General features: G+C 37.3%; 1 protein-coding gene across 2 annotated transcripts in view; it reads left to right on the top strand.

The window, feature by feature from the left end:
- WAPL (WAPL cohesin release factor) overlaps window positions 1-24,090 on the top strand; it is a 74,405-nt gene that overhangs the window by 14,839 nt on the left and 35,476 nt on the right. For both annotated transcript variants that reach the window (XM_074830427.1, XM_074830426.1), the window contains exons 3-4: window positions 9,413-10,462; window positions 16,859-16,977. In XM_074830427.1, coding sequence (XP_074686528.1) covers window positions 9,413-10,462; window positions 16,859-16,977 — 1,169 coding nt within the window. The remainder of the gene's footprint in view (window positions 1-9,412; window positions 10,463-16,858; window positions 16,978-24,090) is intronic.

Below are 24,090 nucleotides of genomic sequence, written 5' to 3'. Positions count from 1 at the left end.
GGCTCGCCAGCATGTGTTGCTGTGCATGATCTGCAGTGTGTGCCGTCTCCTGCCCAGTCAAACAGGTTGGTGTTGAGGAGGCTGGGGGGGGGCAGCAGTTGAGTTGTGGGGTGACGAGCTTTCTTTGTTCTGTGAGCCCCAAGTTGTTCAGGACAAAAATTTACACTGAGACATTGTTCTTACAGCCAAAGAGACTGCTCTGTGCTCCAAGTAACTTAAAAATAGCAAATAAGGTTCTGCAGCTCTACCACTGAATTGTTAACAAAAGCATATAGTGTTTGACTTTAGGCAATTAATTAATTCGACTGTTAATGATGGTTTGACTTCTGTGGCACTGAAAATGATGTTTTCAGACTTAGAGCCAAGCCACTTAGTCTTCTAAGTTAAATGGAAATGAAATGGAATTGAAATGGGGACTAGGCTGGTGGGTACATTTCTTGATGATTGGTTTGGATTATGGTGTTGGGTGTTTTTTTTTTTCCAAGAAGAGAATTTGGTTTCCAAGAGGATTTTTTTCCCTTCATTTTTAGGATCCCATCTTGGTATATGCTCTACCCTAAGGATCGGGGTATGAAATTGGTAAATCTTGCTGCTTCAGTGGTTGATGGAGAGTTATCTTTTCTCCAACCTTCAGTGTTTCCTCTTCAAGTAAGAAGGCTCTGTCAAACTTTTAATCTCCTGTGAGAAATTATAAGAACTGGTTTTATGGCTTCTTTCTGTATTAACCTGCTCACTGCTTTCAGGCTCTGCCTAGAGCACGTGTTGATGAAGTTTGAGTTAATGCAACAGTAAATGGTGTTATGGCGAACCTTGAGTAGGCATGAGGATGGTTCCTGTAGTGTTGACCCAACTGCTACAAGTGCAATGCTTAGGTGATCAGTCAGTCATACCAATATGTAAATATTACCAATTACTGTAAATATTCTAGTATGTTATCAGTGATGATATGAGAAAATACCAGTTTGAGCTGTCTAAAAAATTCTCTGAGGAATATATGAAGCTGTCCAGGAAAAAAAGATAAGTAGCTCAGGTTTGACGAAACAGCAACTCTGGCAAGATGTGTTACAAATCATGGAAAAATACTTCAGGCTCCTGGAACAACTTGTGCAACCTCTTAAGCTCCTGTTCCCTGCCCTAGACATTTACTTTCTCCTCCCTTCTCCACAGGTACTTTCAGGTAGTTTCTAGTATTCTCTACCTGTATCTGCTTTCAAAATCACCAGGAGGAGAACGTTGTGTTAATTACTCATTGAACTGTTTCTCATACTAGGCATCTTTTCCTGGCCACTCTGGACTCTGCTGGCCTGTTGTGGCTATAGGTAATGCAGATGGTTTTTGCCTGTTCCTTTTGGTCTCTTGATGCTTATTTCTAGGTCTTGGGATCATGCTCACTTGTTTTCACAGAAAGCTGTCTTGTCCTTACAGATGATGTTGGTCAGTGGCTGTCACAGCCTGCTGTTGCTTGTACCAGTAACTTCCCCATATGTGTACTTGTCGCTACTGGAGGTGAGAAAGAAGTAATGCAAATGTTCCACACCACTCCAAGCAGTGGGGGACAGTAAAAGGTCAAGTTTAGAGTTACTCATATTTTTGCATTTTTAAAACTTTTATGCATTTATCTCTTATGTTTCTTTGCCATGTATGCAATATAAAATGACTGGAATCACTTAGCCAGGTGTGGCAGATAAATTGGCATATGGTCTCTTTATTAGTTCTAGCAATTTCTTTTTCTTATATCATCATCAGCCAGAAGTGAAGTTTTTTGAGCCAGGTGAATAGAGGATGCCTTAGAGTCCCCTTCTTGTGTTCAATGCCTGTGCTAGAAGGCAGCTTGAGTTAGTACCAGAGGTACTGCTCAACTGGCCTAGCATGGCTTTTGCTCTGGAAAAATGGGCATGCAATTTCAAAAAAAAAAAAAAAAAGGTGATTTTCTTCATTCTGGCAGTTTCTGAAAGCCTTGCAATTTTTTTAGACCTCTCACGATCTCAACAAGTCTGTAATTATATGGTGTCTTTTATTATTACTGTGATCAATCTAAATGTTTGGTGGATCGGGAGATATTCCTTCATTTTCTCATATAGTACAGTGAAAAAATAATAATGCTTTTGAGGGCCATTTGGAAGCGCATTTTGAGGTAGACATTAGCTTCTTAAAAAGAAAAACCTTTTAAAATAAGGGTGAGATGAGTTATGGGTATTTAATGAAAAAATAGTTGAAATCTGAGACATCTTAATGTCAGAAATATTGAAGATGTCCAGCTGAAGAATATAGGTGTCTTTATCTCTAAAGAAAATTCACTTCTCTTTAAAAAAAAAAAAAAAGTAGTCTAGAATTGCAGTCATCCTTTTGTACATGATCTCAAAAATGAAAAGGCAAGAGGTAAACCCACTATGACTACTCGTGGTAGCCACAAGGCATTTTCTGTGTTGTTGGATATATAGAATAGCATTTGTTCCATCTAATAAGTGAGTGCTTATATATGTATTTTTTTAAAAAGATGTGAAGTTAATATTCTCTTTATATCCATCTAGTCTAAAGGATACAATAAGTCTAGATGTGCATTTGTTTAATGTTTAAAGGTTTATTACTGGAAAAGCAAAGGTTTGTTACTGAAAAAGTGGGATCTTGAGAACTTGGATACATTCCTACTGTTTGAATGTTTTCATATATCTAGACGGGTATAAACTATTACCTTATATAAATTGAATATCTTGCAGTGTATGAGCTTGAATTTTTGTCTCTAACGGTCATCTTACAAAGGTTACTTGGGATAATAATCATCATAATCACTTAACTATATTTTTGTGAGGTTTGGTCGTGTGCATTTTTGTGAAAACATCTCAGTGTGTTTGGGAAAGAGTAGAAGTTTCACTTTTTTAAATTCATCAGCAATACTTAAGACATCTCTATCTTGCTAGTGACATAAACTAGAGCATAAAATAAAGCAAGAGGTATGTATAAATGCATGGGTATTTATCATTTAATTTGGACCTCCCAGTCATTTAGATTGGTTCCCTTGTACTCTGGTAGTTAAGTTCTAGAGATTTAAACAGAAAACAAATAATGATTACTAGAGAAGATTGTTATGGTTCTTAGGAATATTGTGCTAATACGTGGAAAAAACCCACAAAACTCACTGGTGGATTATATAGTTAGATGCTGTTGCTGATCTGAAATTACTTGGGAGACTTATTCTGGTATTTGAGCCCCAAAGAGCCTAATTGTAGTTAAAATTGGGAGGAGAAATTACATGCCTCTGAACTACAGAATATCTAATCTTTCAAAATTATTTAATTTTTTCATATTTTCTCTGTGCTTTCTGTATCTGCAAATAAAACTACACATTATGTTTCCTACAGTCATGCTAGCTTTGCTGTAATAGTTACTACAGATAAATATAGTAATTTTAAAAATCAAGGTTATCAGAATTGCTGGTATTGTACACCTTTGCACAATTAGCAAGTGATTTGCAGTAATTTCTGGTATAGAAGCTTCAGTCTGACACCTGTTGACCCACTGATAAGATGAAACCAATGGTTTGCCAAAGTATCCTTTGAGGAAGTATTCCCCTAAGTGTCACTGCTTAGTTCTCCACTAGTGTATTATGGTGATCCAGTTTTAAAGCCAAACTTTCTACCTGGTATACAGTAAGCAGTTTACTGGTTAATTTTTCCATCAGCCTTGTTTATTATTGGAGATGGAAAACCCTTCCAGCTGCAGTTACTAAGACTTCTGAATTACTGGGTGGTTTTAAAATTTTGGTGCCTGATAGGCACAAAGTGAAGGGGGAGGGTAGCTGCCATTTATTTGCTGTTTAAAAGTAACTTTGCTGTATTAAATCACTAGTGGAGAGTGAAAAATAAGATGTAACATTTTGTTGATACTTGTGGAGTCTTTTCAGAGACAATTCAAAATTCTAAGTTGCTTATGCACATACTTAAAACAATGCATAGCTTATGTAAAGGCAACAGAAGCCCTGCTGTGGTACAGAAAGAGCTGTTAACGATGAATGTTTGCCTTTAAGATCATGTACTGGAAGAGCAGTAAACCGAACATTAAGAAAGCTGTTTGACTGGGGTAGAATGGTTTTGTTATTTATTAGTCAGCTGAGCTGACTAGAGAAGGTTATTTTACTCACATTTACAGATGAAGAGAAACAAGGAATTCAAGACTGGAAGGACTAGATGTGTATGGTGCTACTGCCTTAACCCAGTCTGATCAAATGTTACTAATACGGAGGTGTACTAATGCCTTGAAGTACCTGTGTGGCTTTGGTGGTTCTCTTACAGGTGGTGGAGACTGGCATTGTGGAATTAGTAGCTAGCTCAGTTTCCTCAGTTTTGTACTTGGGACTGTTGGGAACAAGCACATGGAGAAGAGCAGGCAGGTTGGGTAATTGTGAAATTGGAGATGAGATTAGGAGCCACTCTGGGAAGAAGTGTAACAGCCTCAGTGCAGCAAGTACCGAAAAATTGAAATGGAGAAAATAGATGTGAAGAAGGATTGTTCTTGTCATAATGCATCTCTCAACTGATGCTTCAGTTTGTCCAAATGAGGCTGCTGTAATAAGAGAGTAGAAAGTTTTGTTCCCTTAATAGGTCACAGACGACTAGATGGCACTGTGTTGCTTGCTTAGAGTCCTACAAATATTAGGCTAATTTTAGAACATTCTAAAATATTCTAGAACAATTTGTAGAGTAATTTTTCAGTGTATGTAACGACATAAACAAAATTAATAGTTTCATTAAGAGTGAATTTTAGTGATCTGTTTGGATCTATTATTACTTGGTGAAATATCTAATGCATGTTAGAAATACTTTTTTAAATAAAAGCAGCACTGTAGTTGATATAAGTGTCATAAGGATCATCTTTCTTACAAAGCCCTAGTAGATGATGGCTTTAGCTCTTGGTTACCAACAGAGTAACTTCCTGGCAAGGGACTGAGAAAGGAAAGTGGTTTCAGCTCCTAAACACTGCTTCAGAACTGATGAATGAACAGAAGAATTCAGAGTGTTTTAGATGAAGTGATCTGAAGTGAAAGACTTAAATATGCGCTCCCTGAATATCTTTGCTTTTTGTGTATTAAAATTCTGGAGTTTTAAGAGAACATGTTTAAAAATATATATTATAGGGTAGTCATGATTTTTGTGATGTGCTAGCAGCAGAGTGTAAAAAAAAAAAAAAAAAAAAAAAACCCAAAACCAAACAAAAGAACCAACCAAACAAAAAAAACCAAACAACAACAACAAAAAAAACCCCAAACAACAAAACCCAAAAAACCCCCAAAGAACCCCACAAAAACCAACCAAAACCCACACAAAACCTTTTTCAGAGTAGTTGATTAATGCTTTTTTGGAGACGGATTCCTTGGTAATTTTTTCCATTAATTTTTTGTCAATGCTAATGATATTAGCTATATCTCTTTTTATATATATATCTTTGGCCTCTTCAGTCTGTTTTCCAGGCTTGATGTGTTGATTATCTCCTCTACTTGAGAGTACAGACTGTAGCTGAGATAATAATGATTCAAGCTAAGACAATCTAAAAATGAAGTTCAGCTTTTTAAATCTCAAACCAGCTTCCTGAATTATTTGACTCTTGGGTTGTAATGTGCATATGCACGCATATATTATCGTCCTTCCCTGGGAAGATGAGATTTGATTTGGTCCTGGTATGAAGTGTGGCTCTTTAAGATCCTGGACTTCCTTGGGATGGGAAAACCATTCCCTTTCCAGATATGCATACTGAAATTTCCTAACAATTTAGTAAACCAAGTCAGGCATATTTTAAATATACTTATTTTAAAAGTTGCTTAGACTTAATTAATTCAAGAAAATATGCACTCAGATATGGAACAGTAGTGGTGAGGCTGCAAAATAATGTATTTTAGCAAGAAAGCCTGAAAATTTTTTGAGTTTAATTTGCTGGTTTTCAAGCGTAAGTATTACGGTAGTCTTCAATTGCACGATAATATTGAACCTGGGAGAGAAAAGGAACCTGTTGTACACTGTCAAACTCACTCTCTGATAACAGAAAGATTAATTTTGGTTGGGCCTCTTAGATTATCACAAGCATGAGACTGAAATGGGAATAACAAGGTTTCTTGTATAATGTATGGCTACTGAAAAAGATTAAACAAGATTCTATCACTGAGATGGCTAGGACTGATGTACTTTGGGGAATTTAGTTTTGCATTTCATATATTCTGTGAAGAGCTTTTTTTATTTCTAGCTGAATATGTAAACTTTTAAGAGAGACCTCAGCTGGACTCCCAGAAAACCTAGATGCAGTTTGTGAGATATTACTTGTCCTGTCTCCCTGAGGAATTTCAGCTAGGATTAAACTCATTTCCTGCAAATCTTGACTTGGTAGTCATTTCTTTTACTAGGATTTTCTGCTTGCACCTTAAAGTTCTTTTATAAACCATGTGTGCTAGGGTGGCATTTAGATGACGATGGTTTAATTTGAAAACCAAGGAACAGAAGTCTGTGGAACAGTACTGATGCTCACTTTCCTCATTAGAAAGGTTGCAACCTTTTGATCAGTGCTGTGAAACTTCTGTGCTGCTTGGGTGGATGGTATCTGATGAAGTTTAATGCAGTCAGGACTAGTGCTAAAGGATGCTAAAGCCTTCATTTTAGTGATAAGTTTAGGAAGCCTTTGCTAGGGTTGCATTCTGCCAGTGGAGCTTCTTTTATTACTGTCGCATTCTGTGCCTGTGTCTTCTAAGTGTGTTCTTTTCTAGGATTTTTTTTTTTCCTACTTGTTCCTGTCCCAGTGGCTTCTGTTTCTCCAGTTGATCTCATCATGTGCTACTCTTCTATGTGTCAGGGTCTTCTGCATTCCAGTCAGACTTCTTATCTTGCTTCTCCTGGCCTAGGCAGCCAGTACAGTGAGTGTTGATAGTAACTGTAGACACCTTGGTTCCTGTATTTGGTTATACTGTCTCAGAAATTTCAAAGAAATTTCTGCTTGTCTTGTTTCCAGAAAATAACACACTTGTATTTCTGGGTATCTGTGCGTGAGGTGCAACAACAGAGCATGGCAGATGCAAATGAAGTCTTCGTGAAACTCTGGTACCAAATCCACTGAGCTATTGTTGGCATTCAGGGAAACTAAAGGGACTGGTTTCCCTACCAGTTTAGAGGACAACAGGTGAAAGACTTAGTACTGTCTTTTCTGGCATTACATATTGTGTGGATACTGCTCGGCTAGAAACAAATCTTACAAAAACTGATTTCTTATAGTGGAATTTGTTCTTTTGGACAGCATAAAATACAAGTGTGGCTATGGGTTGGAGAAGTGCGAGACTAACTTTTGGCAGCAACTCCTCTTCAGATCTGTAGAAGTTCGTTGTAAAAACCTGCATTTCAGAAGTGATTTAATTTAAAATTTTGAGAATTGCATTTTCTGTATTTCTTCTGGAAGTCCAAATATTTTAATTTGAAGCAGCAGTTGCTGAAATTGTGTGCCGTTCTGTTCAGGTTTCATTGATTAAAACTTGTGGTACAGTTTGTAATGGGAACTGTAGCGTTTTTAGTAGATATGTCAGTGGATTACTTTCACAGGTTTTAGCAGCTGTACAGTTAATGCGTTAGGCAGTGAATTATAGGATAACTTTCAGCAAATGTATTTAACTTCATCAGTAGGTTCTGTGGCCCATGCTGGTTTTCGTTTCTGCTGTGATGATGCTTTAGTTCTTAGACCAGGAATATCTGAAGAAGCAGCTGTAACCTGCCTGTGCATCCCCTTTCCTGCTGCAGTCGGCTACTATACTGCATCTTGTAGTATTACAAATGAATATATGAAAACTTAGGTAATTCATTGATTCATACATGTTTTCCATTTCAAATTATATTACCTTGTGGCGGGTTGACCTTGGCTGGATGCCAGGAGCCCACCAAAGCTGCTCTTATCACTCCTCAGCTGGACGGGGAGAGACAATTTAATGAATGGCTTGTGGGTGGAGATAAGGACAGAGAGAGATCACTCACCAGTTACTGTCATGGGCAAAACAGAGGCAGCTTGGGAAAAGTAACTTAATTTATTGCCAATCAAATCAGAGTAAGGTAATGAGAAATAAAACAAATCTTAAAACACCTTCCTGAGCTTAATTTCACTTCTGAATTCTCTACCTCCTCCCCCACAGCAGCACAGGGGGACAGGGGATGGAGGTTTCGGTCAGTTCATCACACACTGTCTCTGCTGCTCCTTCCTTCTCAGGGGGAGGGCTCCTCACACTCTTCCTCTGCTCCAGCATGAGGTCCCTTCCATGGGGTCACAAGTCCTGTAGTGAACCTTCCCCAGTGTGGGCTTCCTACGGGGTCACAGCCTCCTTTGGGCATCCCCCTGCTTCAGTGTGGGGTCCTCCACAGGCTGCAGGAGGAGATCTGCTCCCCTGTGGACCTCCCTGGGTGCAGGGCACAGCTGCCTCACCATGGGCTGCGCCACAGGCTGCAGGGGAATCTGCTCCAGCGCCTGGAGCACCTCCTGCCCCTCCTTCTTCACTGAACTTGGTGTCTGCAGAGTTGTTTCTCTCACATATTCTCGCTCCTCTCTTTGGCTGAAGTTGCCATTGTGCATTTTTTTTCCCCTTCTTAAATATGTTATCCCAGAGGCGCTACCACTGTCGCTGATGGGCTCAGCCTGGGCCAGCGGCAGGTCCCTCTTGGAGCCGGCTGGCATTGGCTCTGTCAGACGTGGGGGAAGCTTCTAGCAGCTTCTCACAGAAGCCACGCCTGTAGTCCCCCCACTACCAAAACCTTGCCACACAAACCCAACTTCTTTTCAAGTTCTGTGCAAAAACAGAAAGTACTTCAAGTAGAGCATCTGAAGCAAATCAGACACTTAAAATCTATATCACAAAACTTTCATTTGAAACACTAGTGTAGTTGCAATAGCTTGATGTAAACAAGGATGGGGGTGTATGTTTACATAAGAATAAAATACAGTACTCTTATAACCTATGTACAGGAAAGAAAATTTTTTTCTTAAATATTTAGAAAATGCTTTATAATTCACTTTAAGTTACTGTGTGTGAAACACTGACCAAACTGAAAATTTCACTGCAGACTTTTTCTCCTTTTTTGTGTAGGTTGTATAGATGGATAAGTGATTGTATTTAGGGTTTACTGCTGTGTTTTTCATGATGCACATGTTTTCAAAGTGATGCTTGTTTAAAGTTAGTATATATTTTTACTAGAAATGGTGAGAAGATTTTATTATAGCAAAAATTTTAAACTGGAAGGCTTAAAAAGTATAAACCGGAAGGATAAGGACCTCTTTAATGTTTTTTTGTTATCGAACACTGAATATTTGCTGTTATATTGTGACTTTTCAAAGTTGCTTGCAAGGGCGATGATTTATTTTTTTAATAATGCTTTTTTGGTAATAAAGTTGTCTTTTCTTGTAGATAAAATACAGAATTTGAATGAAGATAATGAGAAGAACAGTCATCTCATCTATGAGAATGCTGAAGACTGTAACAAAAGCAATGCTGAAACTACAGACCCTTCTGGATACAACATTGAAGCCAAGGACTTGCCTGATTCTTGGGACTCCCACATTGGAAAAACAGCAGACTCTCCATCAGAAACATCTCAGACAAAGGGGCCATTAAGAACTCACTTGTATGAATGGGAGGATGAAACTGAAGACACCAGAACTGGAGAGTATATATTAGATTTTGACAATGAACATCTCTCGGAGATGAAGAGCAAGGATGAGGAGTGTGATAAAGAAGATACTGAAAATCCAAAGGAAGCCATTAGTGAAGAGCTTGTGCAAACTATTCCTAGGCCAAGCAACTGTAGGACATACTGTCGATCCAACAAAGCAAAACCGCAAGGGGCAACAAATTTTGACAAGCTAATGGATGGCACTAGTCAGTCTTTATCCAAAGCAAACAATGAGTCAAATAATGATGTTCTGAACCCAACAAGAAAAGTTTCTTTAAGTAGTGGGACCAGTTTTAGAGGGACGGTTGGACGGACTAGAGACTACACTGTTCTACATCCATCTTGCTTGTCGGTTTGTAATGTTACTATACAGGATACCATGGAACGAATCGATGAATTTACCACAGCAGCCCCTACTGACTTGGGAGAAGCTGGCCGCTTAAGGAAAAAAGCAGACATCGCTACTACAAAAACTACAACCAGGTTTCGACCAAGCAATACCAAATCCAAAAAGGATGTCAAATTAGAGTTTTTTGGGTTTGATGATCAAGATGAGGGAGGGGGAGATGAAGGCGCCTCTCGAAGTTCTGGGAGTTCCAATTACAAAATCAAGTACTTTGGGTTTGATGACTTGAGTGAAAGTGAGGATGAAGATGAAGAGTGGCAGATAGCAGAAAGGAAAGCTAACAAAAAACGAAGTAGAACTGCACCATCTTCTTCATTACAGTCAACCTCTGACGGCAATGAAAACTGTTCCCAGGATAGCCAGCTCAGTACTAACGCAGGTAAGGAGAACTCTTCTGGAGTACATACTTGATATTTACATTTCGTTGACCTTTATATTTTGGTCTTTTTGCAGTATACCTAGGAGTTTGTTGAACAGCACTGCTGATTTGGAAATCTGAAAGTTAAATTCGCTTGTTTCTGCTGTGGTGCTGTCTGGTGTTTCACAGCTATCTTGAAATATGCTTTATATCCCTCGATCTCTTGCCAGAGGTAGAGTTTTTTCTTTTGGAACAGAAGATTCTTACCTTTTTGGTGGGTTGAGCTTACAGTACCTATGTCTGGAAGGCAGATATCTTCCCACAGAAGCTCCACATCAACCCAGGATTATGGAGCTGAGTGCAGAAAATTAAGTAGCTCTTAGAGATGTGAAATATCTTTTTCTTTTTTTTTTTTTTTTTTTTTTTTTAACGCATTTGTAAACAGCACGGACCTTTCTCGATTTCCATCTTATTCAAGGATGCACGGCTTGAGAGGGAGGCTGTGGGGTCCTATGGGATGCCAGTCAGATGACTGGCTTTGGGTGTACCTCTGCATATTGATGTATTTCTAGTTTTGCTTCATTTTCAGCTATCTCGGTCTTCTGCACAGGGGGTGTGTGTGTGTACACATACATACACTTACACACATATGAGTAAAACTGTTCACGCACAATTTGCTGAGCAAGTGCAGGAGTTTGAGTGCCTTTGAAAAATTAGACTTGCTTGGTGGTTGATTGGGTCCCGCGTAATGACTTTGATCAAGGTTGAGGCATGTGGGTGAAGAACAAAAGGAATAACTTCAGTGAAAGGTTTCTTTTAGCTTTTTCTTGAAAAAGTCTAATGCCAAAGAATCATGCATGTTGGAATAAGTATTTCAAAACACTGAAAACACTGCCACTGTTCTAGGAAACTATTGGTCCTCCATTTTGGAGCGCATGAAGAATGAGAAGTTTTTATCCATTCAGTGCAGCTACATTTATAAGACTTTGGCAAAATGTATTTCATTGTGATGGGGAGAGGGGAGGACTTAAGTCTAGCCTTGCAAGTGTTGGAGAAGCTGTTTCTGCCTACAAATAGCTTCTACTAATATAATCCAGAAATAAAATTTCATAGGAAAAAATGTTCATTTCTCTGTTCTAATTATAGTGGCCTCTAAAAACAGAATTGTCTGTAAGCCTTTTAATCAAATGTAAATTTAACTGCTAGGTTTTTTTTATAAACTATAAAAGGGCCAAATTGATACTGATGTTATATGAGAAGATTGTGTTTTCAAACAAAAAACCCTAGATTTGTTTTTGTAAAATTCAATTACGATCAGATATTTGCATTCTAGTCTCTTTGGAAAAGGGATTTTAGTTACAGGGCCACTCATGAAATACTCCATCTGAGTCCCTTTCACAAGTCTTTGCTCAGCCATTTATTCAAAGGAAAAAAAAAATCGCTTATACAGTTAATGCAGCTGAGATGCTGACCCATCCAATAATCCTTTCAGTTGCTGTCATCTGGAGTCTCAGAATATCTACAGTTTGCATTCAGCACTACATTCACCAAGGAGGTCATTATACTCCGAGGTATCACAGATTATTTCTTTGAAATATCTTCCTAAGAGATTCCCGTGGCACAGGTAGATGTAAATTTGTGTTTTGTTAGTTTCTTAATACACTTCTCCACTTCTCAGGTAAGAGCTGCCTCTCAGCGCTTTTGCTGAGAGATGCTTCCCCTTTATTTTGCCTCTCTTTTGCTCATTTGATTCCTGTTTTGTGCTACTGTAGCCAGGTAAGATTTGAGTTGCTTTTTTTCTTTTAAAAAATGAAAGGATGACATGAAGTTTTTTTCCTAAATTGCAGCACGTTCTGTGGTTTAAACCTGTAGTACAGATTATAAAAGTGGGGAGTCTGATGTTGCCCTGAAATTTGTAGGACTCCTTGATATATTTCATGCTGTCTTCTCTCAGACCTTTGAAAATTTTGAGCATCATGATCACTCGGAACAGCTATAGTAAGGTCCTTAAATGTAGTCGTGCTGAGTCTGAGGATTTCTCAAGGGCTTCTGGATCAAAACCTGAAGTTGCAGTAAAATATGTGACATTGCTGTGAGGTGTTGTCTTTACATACTGAAAAAAAGTGACTTCTGCGTCCATGGAAAATGCCAGCTTTGAATCCAACCTTTAGAAAAAGCTTTCAGAACATCTAAAACTTGTTCCTGAAGTTACAAACAGTACTGAGAGGTGCTGAGTTCTGTGCGTGCTGTTCTCTTTTGTACTAATGAATAAATCCACAGATAAAGAGCCGGTGTTTCCGTTCCAGGTTGACAGGTGAGATGCCAGATTGCCTCTCTGAATTCCAGCCCCGGAAATTCCTAAGACTGATTTTGATGTTCTGTGCATAAGGAATGTTATATTGCATAGTCAGTTTTTCAAGAGATTTGATGCTTTCTGTTAGTTTTACAAAATTTTTGCCATAATACCAATTTGGTTACTTGCCATAATCTAGGCCTGTTTTTATGAAACCTATTTTAGCATCTTAGTATAAAATGTCATGCAGAGATTTTCTAATGGAACTGGAAATGGACTATTCCTTCCAGTCTACTAGTTCACAATTGAGGGAAAGTAAGTTTAATAGTACATATTTAAATGCTCCTGCAAATGAAATTTAAGGAAACACTAAAGACTAGATGGATAATATTGTTAGTGCAGGACAAAACGCAAACTAGATAAATTCCATTTTAGTTACTGTCTTTCACTGAAGCATCTTTTCTGTTGTTCACTTGTATGATAGGCTTGCCTGCTGAAATGGTTAAAAAACACCAAAAAAGCAAAATAAATAAAACCCCCCAAAAAGCCCAAACCAGGAGATGCTCCAGCTTTTAAATTCCTAGATGCTGTTCACAAACATTTCTTTTTAATGAAGGTACTTCATAACTTTGAGATTTTTGGTGAAGCTTTGAGTTCTACTTAGAGTTGCTATTTTTTTGCCATTGCAATCTAAAATTCTGTCATATCAGTTGGTGTAGCAGGGCAGTGAAGCAAAAGCTCCTTTCACTTGACCCTCCCAGCTGTAGTCTGCCAGAATGCCAGGGGCTAAAAGTACTGAAGAGGCTTTACTAGATCTGAAACAGTACCTGTGTCGTTTCACTAGCCAGAATACAGGATGACTCTAGTAAAGAGAAGCTTTTAATACTAGAGGAAAAAATGACTTAATTACTTGACTGTGTTAATCAATGGGGAGTTTCATCCAAGAGAAATCTGACCTAATGATAAAGAAGAGTAAAGCTTGACCAAAAATAACTTTAAGCTTCAGTTTTGAAGAGCAAACCTGTATCTTTGGAGGGGGTTATGCTTCTGAAAATAACTGTGCTGTCGGTTTGTTTCTGTGTTTTGGGTGGTCATTAAGATTTCTAATATATTTAACTTCTGAACTTGTAGTCTCAGATTGCTTTATTGTCCACCTGTTCAACTGGGACACCTAGGACTATGTTAATGCTTGTTTTACTACTTTTCTTTTTGGCCAGTGACAATAAAATTACTACAGAAAGTGACAGGCATTAAAAAAAAAAAAAAATACTGACTAAAATTAAACATTTCCATATCTCTATGTAGATTGACATAAGCAGGATAGAACAGTTGCCGTGAAACCTTCTGCTAAAGGAAGGTATGAAGATCTATCCTCTCTAACATGCTTATTTAGTTCACCTCCTTCACTATATATCTCATAAGCAGTATAGTAATGATGAACTACAGTATTCTTGATTTAATTTATAGTAGCAGTTATCATGTAAGTATTACAGCTTAGCCTTTTGCTTTGTAAATCAGTTCTGATATACAGCTTAACCTTTGTGTCATGCATTCGTTTTCCTTTCAGTGATCAAGATGAGATTCCTATACTATTTTTGGATAATAAAACAGCTTTTGTATATAAGCATCTAATACTCAGTTCATTTCTGGTGAGCAAACTTGCCCAATTTTTTTTCTTCCTTTGCACCTCCTCAAAAACTGAATCACCTTAATTGGTAAATATTTTTAGCCAGTTAAAAGTACATTGATGTCCTCAAAGGCAGATCCTGTTTGGACTTCAAAATCTTCTGCAGAATTACCCTTAGGCACTAAAACAAAAGTGTGTTGTTTTTCCCCAGGAGATTTACTGTGGTGTTGCCTTCTAGTTGGTCTTTGAGCATTTTTCCGATTTAAGTCAAGACAGGCAAATTATCTCAAAGATTATAAATGCCTTCAAAATGGTTGGATAGAGGAGAAAAGGCCTTATGTGCTCCCATATTGAGAAGAAGGTGAATATGTTCATCTTTTCTGTGAGGTGGAAAAACCCCCATCCATACAAGAGAGAACCAGTGGAAAACAAGCTTCATTAGAGTTACTGCTTACCAAACTACTTGTGTCTTTGCCTGGCTCAGTTAATATTAACAGAAGACTTCTCCCCTACACCCTATTTAGGTTGGATTTGAAAATCTGGTGAGATATGTATGCAGAGTGCTTTTAGGATACCTAGAAGGCCTCAAAGAGCATTGCTCAAATAAAAGCATCCCAGATAATATTATGAAACTAATCTTAAAAGTGATTGTTATGCTAGCAACATCAAAAAATGCAAAATTGTCCTATTGTAAGTAGGAGTTGAAACGTTCTTATCAAGAAGTTTCTTTGAATTTAAAATTGCCTAGTTTAAATGGGTTATTTCAGGATCACATAGGAGTAGAATTCAAACAAACTTAGATGATTTTAAAATTGTGGCTTAGTTGATATAGAGCACTGTTAGTCATTATTAACCACAATATCAGCTCCAAGTCTTAGCACAAGGCAGAAATTATTGTGCTGATTTGGTGGGTGAAAACATGTCCTACATTTCCGGAGTGACTTGCATGTTTGTAATTATTGTAGTCAATTGAGATATTTTTTAGCTTTTAATCTACAGTAGGAGGGTCCAAGTTCTGTTGGTTTGACTTTCTTTGGGGATTACGTTCAGTGCCTGGCTGCTTCAAAAGTATTTCAGGATTTGTAAGGTTGTGTATCAAAACAATTGACTCCTTTGATTGGTGAGTTCCAGCAAAAGACTAAGTTGACTTTTATATAGATTTGGAAGTAGTTTTGCTTTATTTAAGTTAATGAGAATCAGTCTGTAATATTTTTTTCTGTTAGACTAATTTTATCAAAACATCTTTTAAAGTCAACTATTTTCAGAGGGATTGTTCATGTTGTCAGCACTAGAGTTTAAGAACACATCGTACAACTAAACTGAAAACCAGTGATCTGGAATGTGAGGCTGGTTCTGGTAGGTGCCTTGCAGTGGGTATCCTGCCTGCCCTGACTCTGCCAAGCCCACTGAAATTTATTGCAATTTAAGAAACTTTTGAGCCTTATTTTAAGAATACTTACATCCCCCAGACTAGATAACTTCTGTGCCTTGTGAGTGCCATTAGAAACTTGCTTGCCTGATTTACTTTTGATTGCCTCCTTACCTAGGCACTTGACCGGTCCTGTTTACTGGATGTGAGGGCACTTGGGATTAGAGTAACGTCTCCAACCTGCTTGTATTTTTGCAGTGCAGTTTTCAAGTAGTGGCAGCTTCTCTGGAATAGATCAGTTTTCTAAACTGTTTATCGGATGAAACAGTGCTTCTCTGTGTCTGTCTTTATTTCCATCTTGAAGTTTGTGGTAACTTCTGGTTTATACCTAGTAAAAAGAACATAAACTGGTCTCCAAGGGATAATGCTTCAAATACAACACAAGTCTAGAGAAAAAAAAAAACAGGACAAGAGTTTAATTAGATCAGTCAATTTCAGATTTACTGTCCAAAACTGAGGACTAGAACTCTGGTAAAGCAAGTACTGAATACATTTAAAGGCCACTTCAGTGGTTCCTTCTAGCTGACCCCTTTCTGAGCTGATGACTGTATTTTTTAATGCTGTTTGTAGCAGAATAGGCAAATATAAACAAGCTGCCTTCATGAGAAATGGAGTAGGATCAATTGTTCAGTACTGTAATTGTAGTGAGAAATATTCTTCTAAATCTCTTAATTTCACACTTCTGAAGAACCCCATCTACTGTTTAATTCATCTGCTGCACAGAGTTGTAACAGTAAGCCATAGGTAAGCACATATAAAAGGTAACCTGGGATTCACAGGAGTATAAAATGGGAAATAATAACTTGAAGCTTACACAGTGGGCAAGAGGTACTATAATGATTGTGACAGTGTACCTTGTAATGTATCTTCTGTGTATTATGACAGTCCATTTAGTAAACCTGAGCACCATCCAGAACTGTGTTTGGCTTTAAAGTTGATTTCTGATGAAGATTGTTTGTTTATTGTATTTCAGAAGCTATACATGTGGAAATGTCAGATGCATGAAATGCTCCAGCAGTTCAGCAACTTTCAGTATGGTTGTTTCATGTCTATATTTACATTTTACAGATCTTCTGGAGTTTTCAGAGGATGCATCTGGTGTGCCTGAAGGCAATAAGAAATCCACAAATAAACAAGGTGATAAATCTAAGGAAAACACCAGGAAGATTTTTAGTGGGCCAAAGCGGGTGAGTAATAATACTGAGCCCAAGACAAAGTTCTTATTTTAATTAACTCTTCAGTATTGATGTTTCTTTCTATATATGTAAAAAGGCTTTTGTTGCAGTTTATATCTGCACTTGAGATAATTTGGTGGCTTTTAAGATTAGATCTGGAAAGGTAAAACCTTCAAGTGCAAAATTTTTGTATTGATTGCTGGGAATTTCACTTTTCAGATGCAAGTCTGGGGCTGCATGATGGTAACACGCAATGTAGATACATTCCCTTCTAGATGATTGTTAAAGCAGAGCACCGGTAAATGCTGTGTGGTTTGGTCTTTCCTTTTTTTTTTTTCTTTGCTTTCCCAAGAAATATCTATGATGATATAGAATTGAACCTTTCTGAAAGCTTTAAGTTTGGCATTGGTATAAACTTTATAAGGACAAGTGCCTCAGTAGCATGTGGAAAAGTGAGATTTTTTATTTTCATGAAAAGCAGAAAAGTAACCCCCCATCCCACCCCCGTATACCCAAGCTATGTTGTATTCAGTATGAATTTGCCCTTTCATACTGTGAATGGAGCTTATTCACTTTGTTGATGCTAGGTGTGGTTTATCTTACCTCTTATTATAGGTTACTCAGTATTTTGAGGCTTTTAAAAATGTGCACACAGCAAAAATTGTGTTTAGCTATTAGGTGAAAGTTTGCAATAGTGGGATTGATGTAATCTCCATTAAATGAAGTTTTTATGACTTGATTGTCCAGGATACTCATTTCTAATGCTTACAGGCCTTTTCATATGCTTTTTGCATAACAAGTTCCCGTTGTCTGGTGAAGAGAATAGCTGTCTCACCATCGGTGCAATCCAGAACTGGTGTAATAGTAGAAAGAGGGAACTGGAGAGGGAAATGCACTTGTATTTCTCCTTTCCCTTTGAGTTCCATAAGTTTTGCAAGACTCAGCAGCTGCATGTTGTAATAGAAACTCTTTTGTATGTGTTCAGAATATGTTCAGCAGTCTTAACAGTTCTAAAATTTTTTTTAATTTTCCTTGTTATTTTTCTTAAAGAATTAAATCACACTCTAAAATTTCTCATAAAGTTACCTAATTACTTGTGTTACATGATAGTTTCACTTGAAATAATTTTTTAAGGGTTTTTTTGCACTTCCAGAGCCAGAAGATTTAGTATCTCCCCAGCTATCTTGCTATAGAATCATTTTCCATTTAAAATGTGGATTTGTGGGTGGAGAAAGGAAGGCAAATTTGATTTATTTCTCAAAACAGGCAAGGGAATATTTTCATTTGGGAGGACACATGACCAATAAGTACTGTCAGTTGTAATGCCCTTTTGAAAAAAAGTATCTCTCTTTGTTGCTGCGTGACTTTGGACAGAATGGGGAGCTCTTGCCTCCAGAGTTTGAAGTCAGGCTATTGATAAGTGAGGAGGGTCTTTTCAGAACAGAAATAGTATTTCTTACAGATGAGAGTTGCTCAGCTTCTGCTGATTAAATAACCAGTTTTTAAAAATCAGCCTCCTATCAATGAACATGTTACAATAGACTGAGAAACAGAAGTACAGGGAATGTAAATTTAACTGTACCTTTTTTGCTGTATTTTTTAGCAGCATAAAACAGCTGTGGGTGTTCTGGTAAATAATACTTTTTTTTAATGTTTAAATATTTATATGCTTCAAATACTATTCTGTAATGGCATTTTATGTGTTTCTTGTTTAATTTTTATACTTTAGGGTTTATAGGAAAGTGGTCTTAATTAATTTTGAATGTATATATCATGAAATGATGTGGGGAAAAAACTTTGGGCAGTATCATACTCTGGGAAAAAATGGTTTCAACTCTAGAAAATTCTCAACTGGGACTAAACTTAATTCAGGTGGGAAGGGTGAGAATTAAACAGCCTTTTTGACCCTGTAGCGATATAATGGACCTAGAAGTAGAAATTGCTGTAATTGCAATTCAGCTTTTAAACTTTCATGTTCTCTAATCATACAACTGTTACATGGAGTTACTAAAAAAGCTTGTAAAACTTGTTTTGATGGTAATTAGAGACACTATAATTATCTTCCTAAACTACAGATATAGAATGTTAATCTCAGTCGCATCTTAAGTGAATTTTCATTCTGGGAATGAAAAAAAGAACTAAAAGTATTAACCCAACCATAACTAAATGATCTAAAAAAAATAATCTCTGGAACTTCTTCACTGTCTCACCACCTTTTTTCTTGTAGAAACTAGCAGATATAGTATTAATTCTTTTCTGCTGTGTTAGAGGTATGGCACTTTGCATCACACTGAACTGAAAAGTAAACTGCTCTGTTACTCAGGAAGCAACAGGTGGTATCGTTAAACTCCAGTAGATCCAGAAAGCAGAAGTATTTTTTACAGTTCGTAGTTAGCAGCACTCTTGCACTTGTTTGTGCTTTTGAAACTTGACCATTGTACTCTAATGTTAAAGTCCAGTTCTTGAAACTTTGAGCATATGTGTAATAAAAGATTACAGACCTTATTGACTTAGTGAATAACAGTGTTTCTGAGAACTGCTTTTAACATAAGGAGTCTCACTGAAATCGCTGGGTATTCACACACATAATAACGAGCATAAAAAAGTTGCAGTAGCATGTACATTATAGTAGGTATGTAAAGTCTCCACCAGAATTCTGCTTTTAAGTGAATTAAATCTCTTTATCCTGAGCCTGAGTTATGGGGGGAATATTATGTTCTGTAGCAACATAATTATGTACTTACAGTACATAAATACTGGCATTAGTTGACTTGCAAATTATGGGTGTGAAGCATACATGAGTAACATCTGCAAAAGTTTGTTTGCAGCTGTTTACCATTTTAATTCAACTGGTTCAGTAACTCGTGCTCTAGCACAAAAGTTTGGGAACTCTATGGGGCTGTGATATGCCCACCTGCTGGTCCCTTTGAGCTTAGTTCCCCTCCTACAGATGAAACTAATTCTCAATTATCAGGCAAAACCCAGTAAGGTACACAAGAACTTTTTGCTGCTGCAGTCCAAATCTACTCAGACTAAAGGCTTGAAAATAGTATCCATAAAAATTCTTTCCTGAGATTTCTTGCTCCTGCCCCTCTCACCATAAATTTGGGCTAGAGTCAGGATATGGGGAGAATCAGTATTTGTAGGAATACTCTGTAACAGTTCCCAATGGTCTCATGCAAATTATGCGTGTCTCTAAATAGGAACCTGGAAAAAAAACAACTTAGAAATGTAAGACAAAGAGAACTAGTCTATCCCCAAACTTAATCTTTTGATTGATCAGTCCTAGAAGTTGATGACTCTGCCTGGTATTTTGTGCCAGAGCTGTACTGTCAGTTCAGCGGTTCTGTTGTCCAGCGTGTCATTAAGGACCACCAAATCCTCTGAATTGCAAATTTTCTGGGATGGCCCTCTGCTGTTTAACTCGAAACGTGTGCTAAAGAGTAACCTGCAAGTCTACGCTGATCTTAGTTCTGCCTGTGGCCATAGGAAACCAACTGAGACAAGGTGAATACTGATTATCTTTGAATATTCCAAGGTAAGAATGTAAATAGAGTTGCAAATCATAATTATAAGGTATGGAAGCATTTCAGCTTGAGGGGCCAGGGAGACAGGGAAGACTATAATCCTTCTGTTAGTGCTCTTCAGTGCTGCTAAGACATATGGGAAGACTTACTCTGTCGCATGAAGTGAGACAAAGGAGGTATAACAGAAAAAAGCACTGACTTTTTCAAGTAGACATATCCAAAGGCAGTCTCCATGTTGTGTTTTCTCAAAGTAGCATGAGATTTCAAGCTGTGTCAGGATTTTTTTTTTTCTTGTGCCTTAGAATAGGTGACCTTTACAAATTAGTCTTTTGGAATTAATCTCTTAGAGGTTGATATTTCATAAAGCTTCCATGCTTTATGAATTGACAGAATGCAGTTTAGCACCTATAAAAGACTGAAGTTGTCTTGAGAGGATAAAACATACACTTTCTGTGATTGGTAACATGAGGAGGAAAGTACTCACTGCATGAGAAGTCTACATTGGTGATTCATGGACTGTTCAAAGTAAAAACTGACCTGAATGCTAGTCCATTGCTTAATGACTTCTGACTTTAGTTGAAATTTGTGTATTTCCCTTAACTACTCACTTTTGTAATGAGAACTGAATGTTTATAAACAAATTTAAACTAGCTTAACTATTTTTTCTTATTCTCGTGTCCTGTTATGCCTAGAGAAATTTCTCTAAACTTGCTCGTTGAGGTCGTAGCTCTAGAAAACCTGTCTGGTTTGTGACTCTGTATATATTTCCCCACATGTACACAGTGAATGGGAAGAACAACATTACATCAGTGTAGGGGTTTTTTTTTTCCTCTTGTGTGCACACATTGGCTTGTACAGGATAAGGTATGGAAAAACTTCTTTGCCTCTTTTACTTGATTATCATAGCGTTTCCTTTGGGCCACTCACTCAAGTACTGGACCACGGAGTTTCCAGTGCAAAGAACTTTCCTTGTTTTTAACAGTGGCACTGCTTGAAAGTTATTCCAGTAATGTGAAATGCATTTGTCAGGAAAAGCTGAGATCTTGTATTATGCATTAAAAAACAATGAACCAAAAATACCACAATCACCAAAAAACCCCAAACCCAACAGAACCCTACCTACTGTAAGGACTGGTTTTGCCTGAAAAAAACAGAAAATAACCAACAGAAGTATTTGGGGAAGCTGCCTTTGCTCTCCTTTTGCTCCACCTGCTCACTCCTGTTTCCTTTCTCCTTCAGTTTCCCAAGGTTCTGTATTGAACTAAATTGAGGAACTCATCTGTGTTTAAAAAATAACCCCCTAAAAGGAAATATTTAACACATAAATCCCAGTCCGGTTCACTGGGAGACTGTAAACAATTGTATCCACTCAGTTGAGGGAACTGAAGAAGAGAGATTAAGTCATCTTAACCTGGTTAAGTCAACATTGCAACGGAGAAATGCTCACTAAACACAGCCGGCGTTAGCAGGATTATATGCATTACTTTGATCAAGTGACATTAATAGAGTTAGTCATGACAGTAGTGTTGAATACATGAATGAAATCATTGCTGAATTCAGACATGGCTTAGCCAACAGACTGCTTCTGAACACTGTATCCAAGATAAAAACTTGTTCCAGTCATAACACTGTAACTATTTATTGCTTTTCATGTTTTATTCAAGTTTTACAAATAACTGCTGTGTTTTGTGCCCAACAAGGTACAGAAATGTGTGCAAGATTTCCAAGTGTGTTTTTTGGACAGATCAGTTGGAAGGACGTGTTAAATCACTACTATGTGAAGAGCACTAATTTCCAGTTATCAAGTGCTGAGCCAGCAAAACTTAAAAAAAAAAAAAAATTTTTTTTTTTTGTTCTTTTGTGTGACTTCAGTTTGATCTGCAACTAGTCCGTAGCTCATTATTTAATTGCATCTTTCTTGTCCTGTAGGCAGGTTTTTTCCATGAGTAGGTTCTTTTCATTGAGTTGCCATATCCCTGTTACAGATTTTAGGCACTGTGAGAAACTGTCAATCCTTGAAAATAAAGCTTATGTGTGATCCTGTTTTTCCTAATAGGATTTACTGTAATACAAGTTTAAGGGTATAACCTATGAGATCTTTTATAGGTTGATGTGAGCTTTTTCCACTGGTACTTCATGCTGGGTGGAAGAAGCTATAAATATCAGTTTGAAACAAATGCTGTGTCTAAGTTTACTTGAAGTCCAAGATGAAATACTTGTACCTGATCTCTGAAAGTGTTTTGAAATCAGAGAAGTACGAAACTATGCAATGGCTCTTGGTTTGACTGAGTAATCTTACGGCTAATATGACAATGACGTGTGCATGGGAGGGGAAAGAAACTAGGCTGCGCTGTGATCTGTAGTTTTCCATTTAGCTTGTATTATACTTTACAGTAGATGTTTATCAAAGACATCCTGCAAGTAATACTTATTTTTGCTTGCCTGCAAAAGAACCTGCATTTCCCCAAATGAAATTTTAAAAGATATTTTCTTTAAGATTTTTTTTTTTTTTTTTTAGATTTAGTATATGTGAAGATTATCTTGAAGTACACCATCTCAGGTAGTCTTGGTTAAATATTTTTCCGTAGCATATTTGATGTAAACAGTCTTGGAAAAGCATCAATGGAAGTGTAATTCTAAAGTTTTGCTATATCAGTCATAGCCCTTTCCGTACGTTTCACAGTAGGATCAGGGTAGACTAGTAAGAACTAATTTTAAAAAGAACTGCTTGTCTTTATCTTGCATAACCTTTAGGAAAAGAGTGTCCAACCATTTTTTCAGTGATACTAAACTGCTAATACTACATAAATTGAGCTGCTATTTGCGTCCTAATTTAGCATGTCAAAATCGCTTTTTTTTTTTAATTGGAAAGATTATTAGTTGACATTTGCTATTTTGACTCTGTTGAGCTGAATTTTGACAATCAAATTATTCTGTGAAATCTCTGGCTTATATCAGTTTAGTGCTAAGCCAGCAGTCTGTTTCATCAGCAGTTTGACAAAGAGTGGTGGTCAGATCTGACAACCTGTGACAGCATGTTGCTGCTTCTGCAGTACATTCCTTTCATTTACTGGTTGGTGCTTCTGGCAGATGGTCTGCCCAGTCCTGAACTGAAGTGTTTTTTGTGGGTTTTTTTGTCCAAAAACTACTTGGTGGAATGATGCACAAGGGATGAGCTGTTCTGAGTGCTAACCAATTATACACAGCATGTGTATTTTAAGCAACTTTTATATTGCTGGAATAAAAATTAATTTAAAAAAAAATGAGATGATAAAAGGTCAGATAAATATATTTCTTAAATAGTGGATTTGTTAAAAACCAAAGCTTCATATTGATACGATTATGTCACTTAACCTTTGCAAAACTGGATTCTTTGGTAAGCATGTTTGTTTAATACTGGCTTCCTAGTGCTTACCATTAGGGATTATTTTTTTTTCTTCTATTAATAATAGACCAAAACCAATTCTTAATTTTTAAGTTAGTAAACAGGATACTAATCAGGACTGGCAGGTTTTTAGATTAGTCACCTAATTTGAAGAGTGAAGTAGCCACTGTAATTTTACTGAGTTGAGTTGGGCCATAACACCTTAGAGCCATC

Source organism: Strix aluco, chromosome 7, assembly GCF_031877795.1.
Source record: "Strix aluco isolate bStrAlu1 chromosome 7, bStrAlu1.hap1, whole genome shotgun sequence".
NCBI lineage: Eukaryota > Metazoa > Chordata > Aves > Strigiformes > Strigidae > Strix > Strix aluco.
This window is presented reverse-complemented; position numbering and strand designations above follow the sequence as displayed.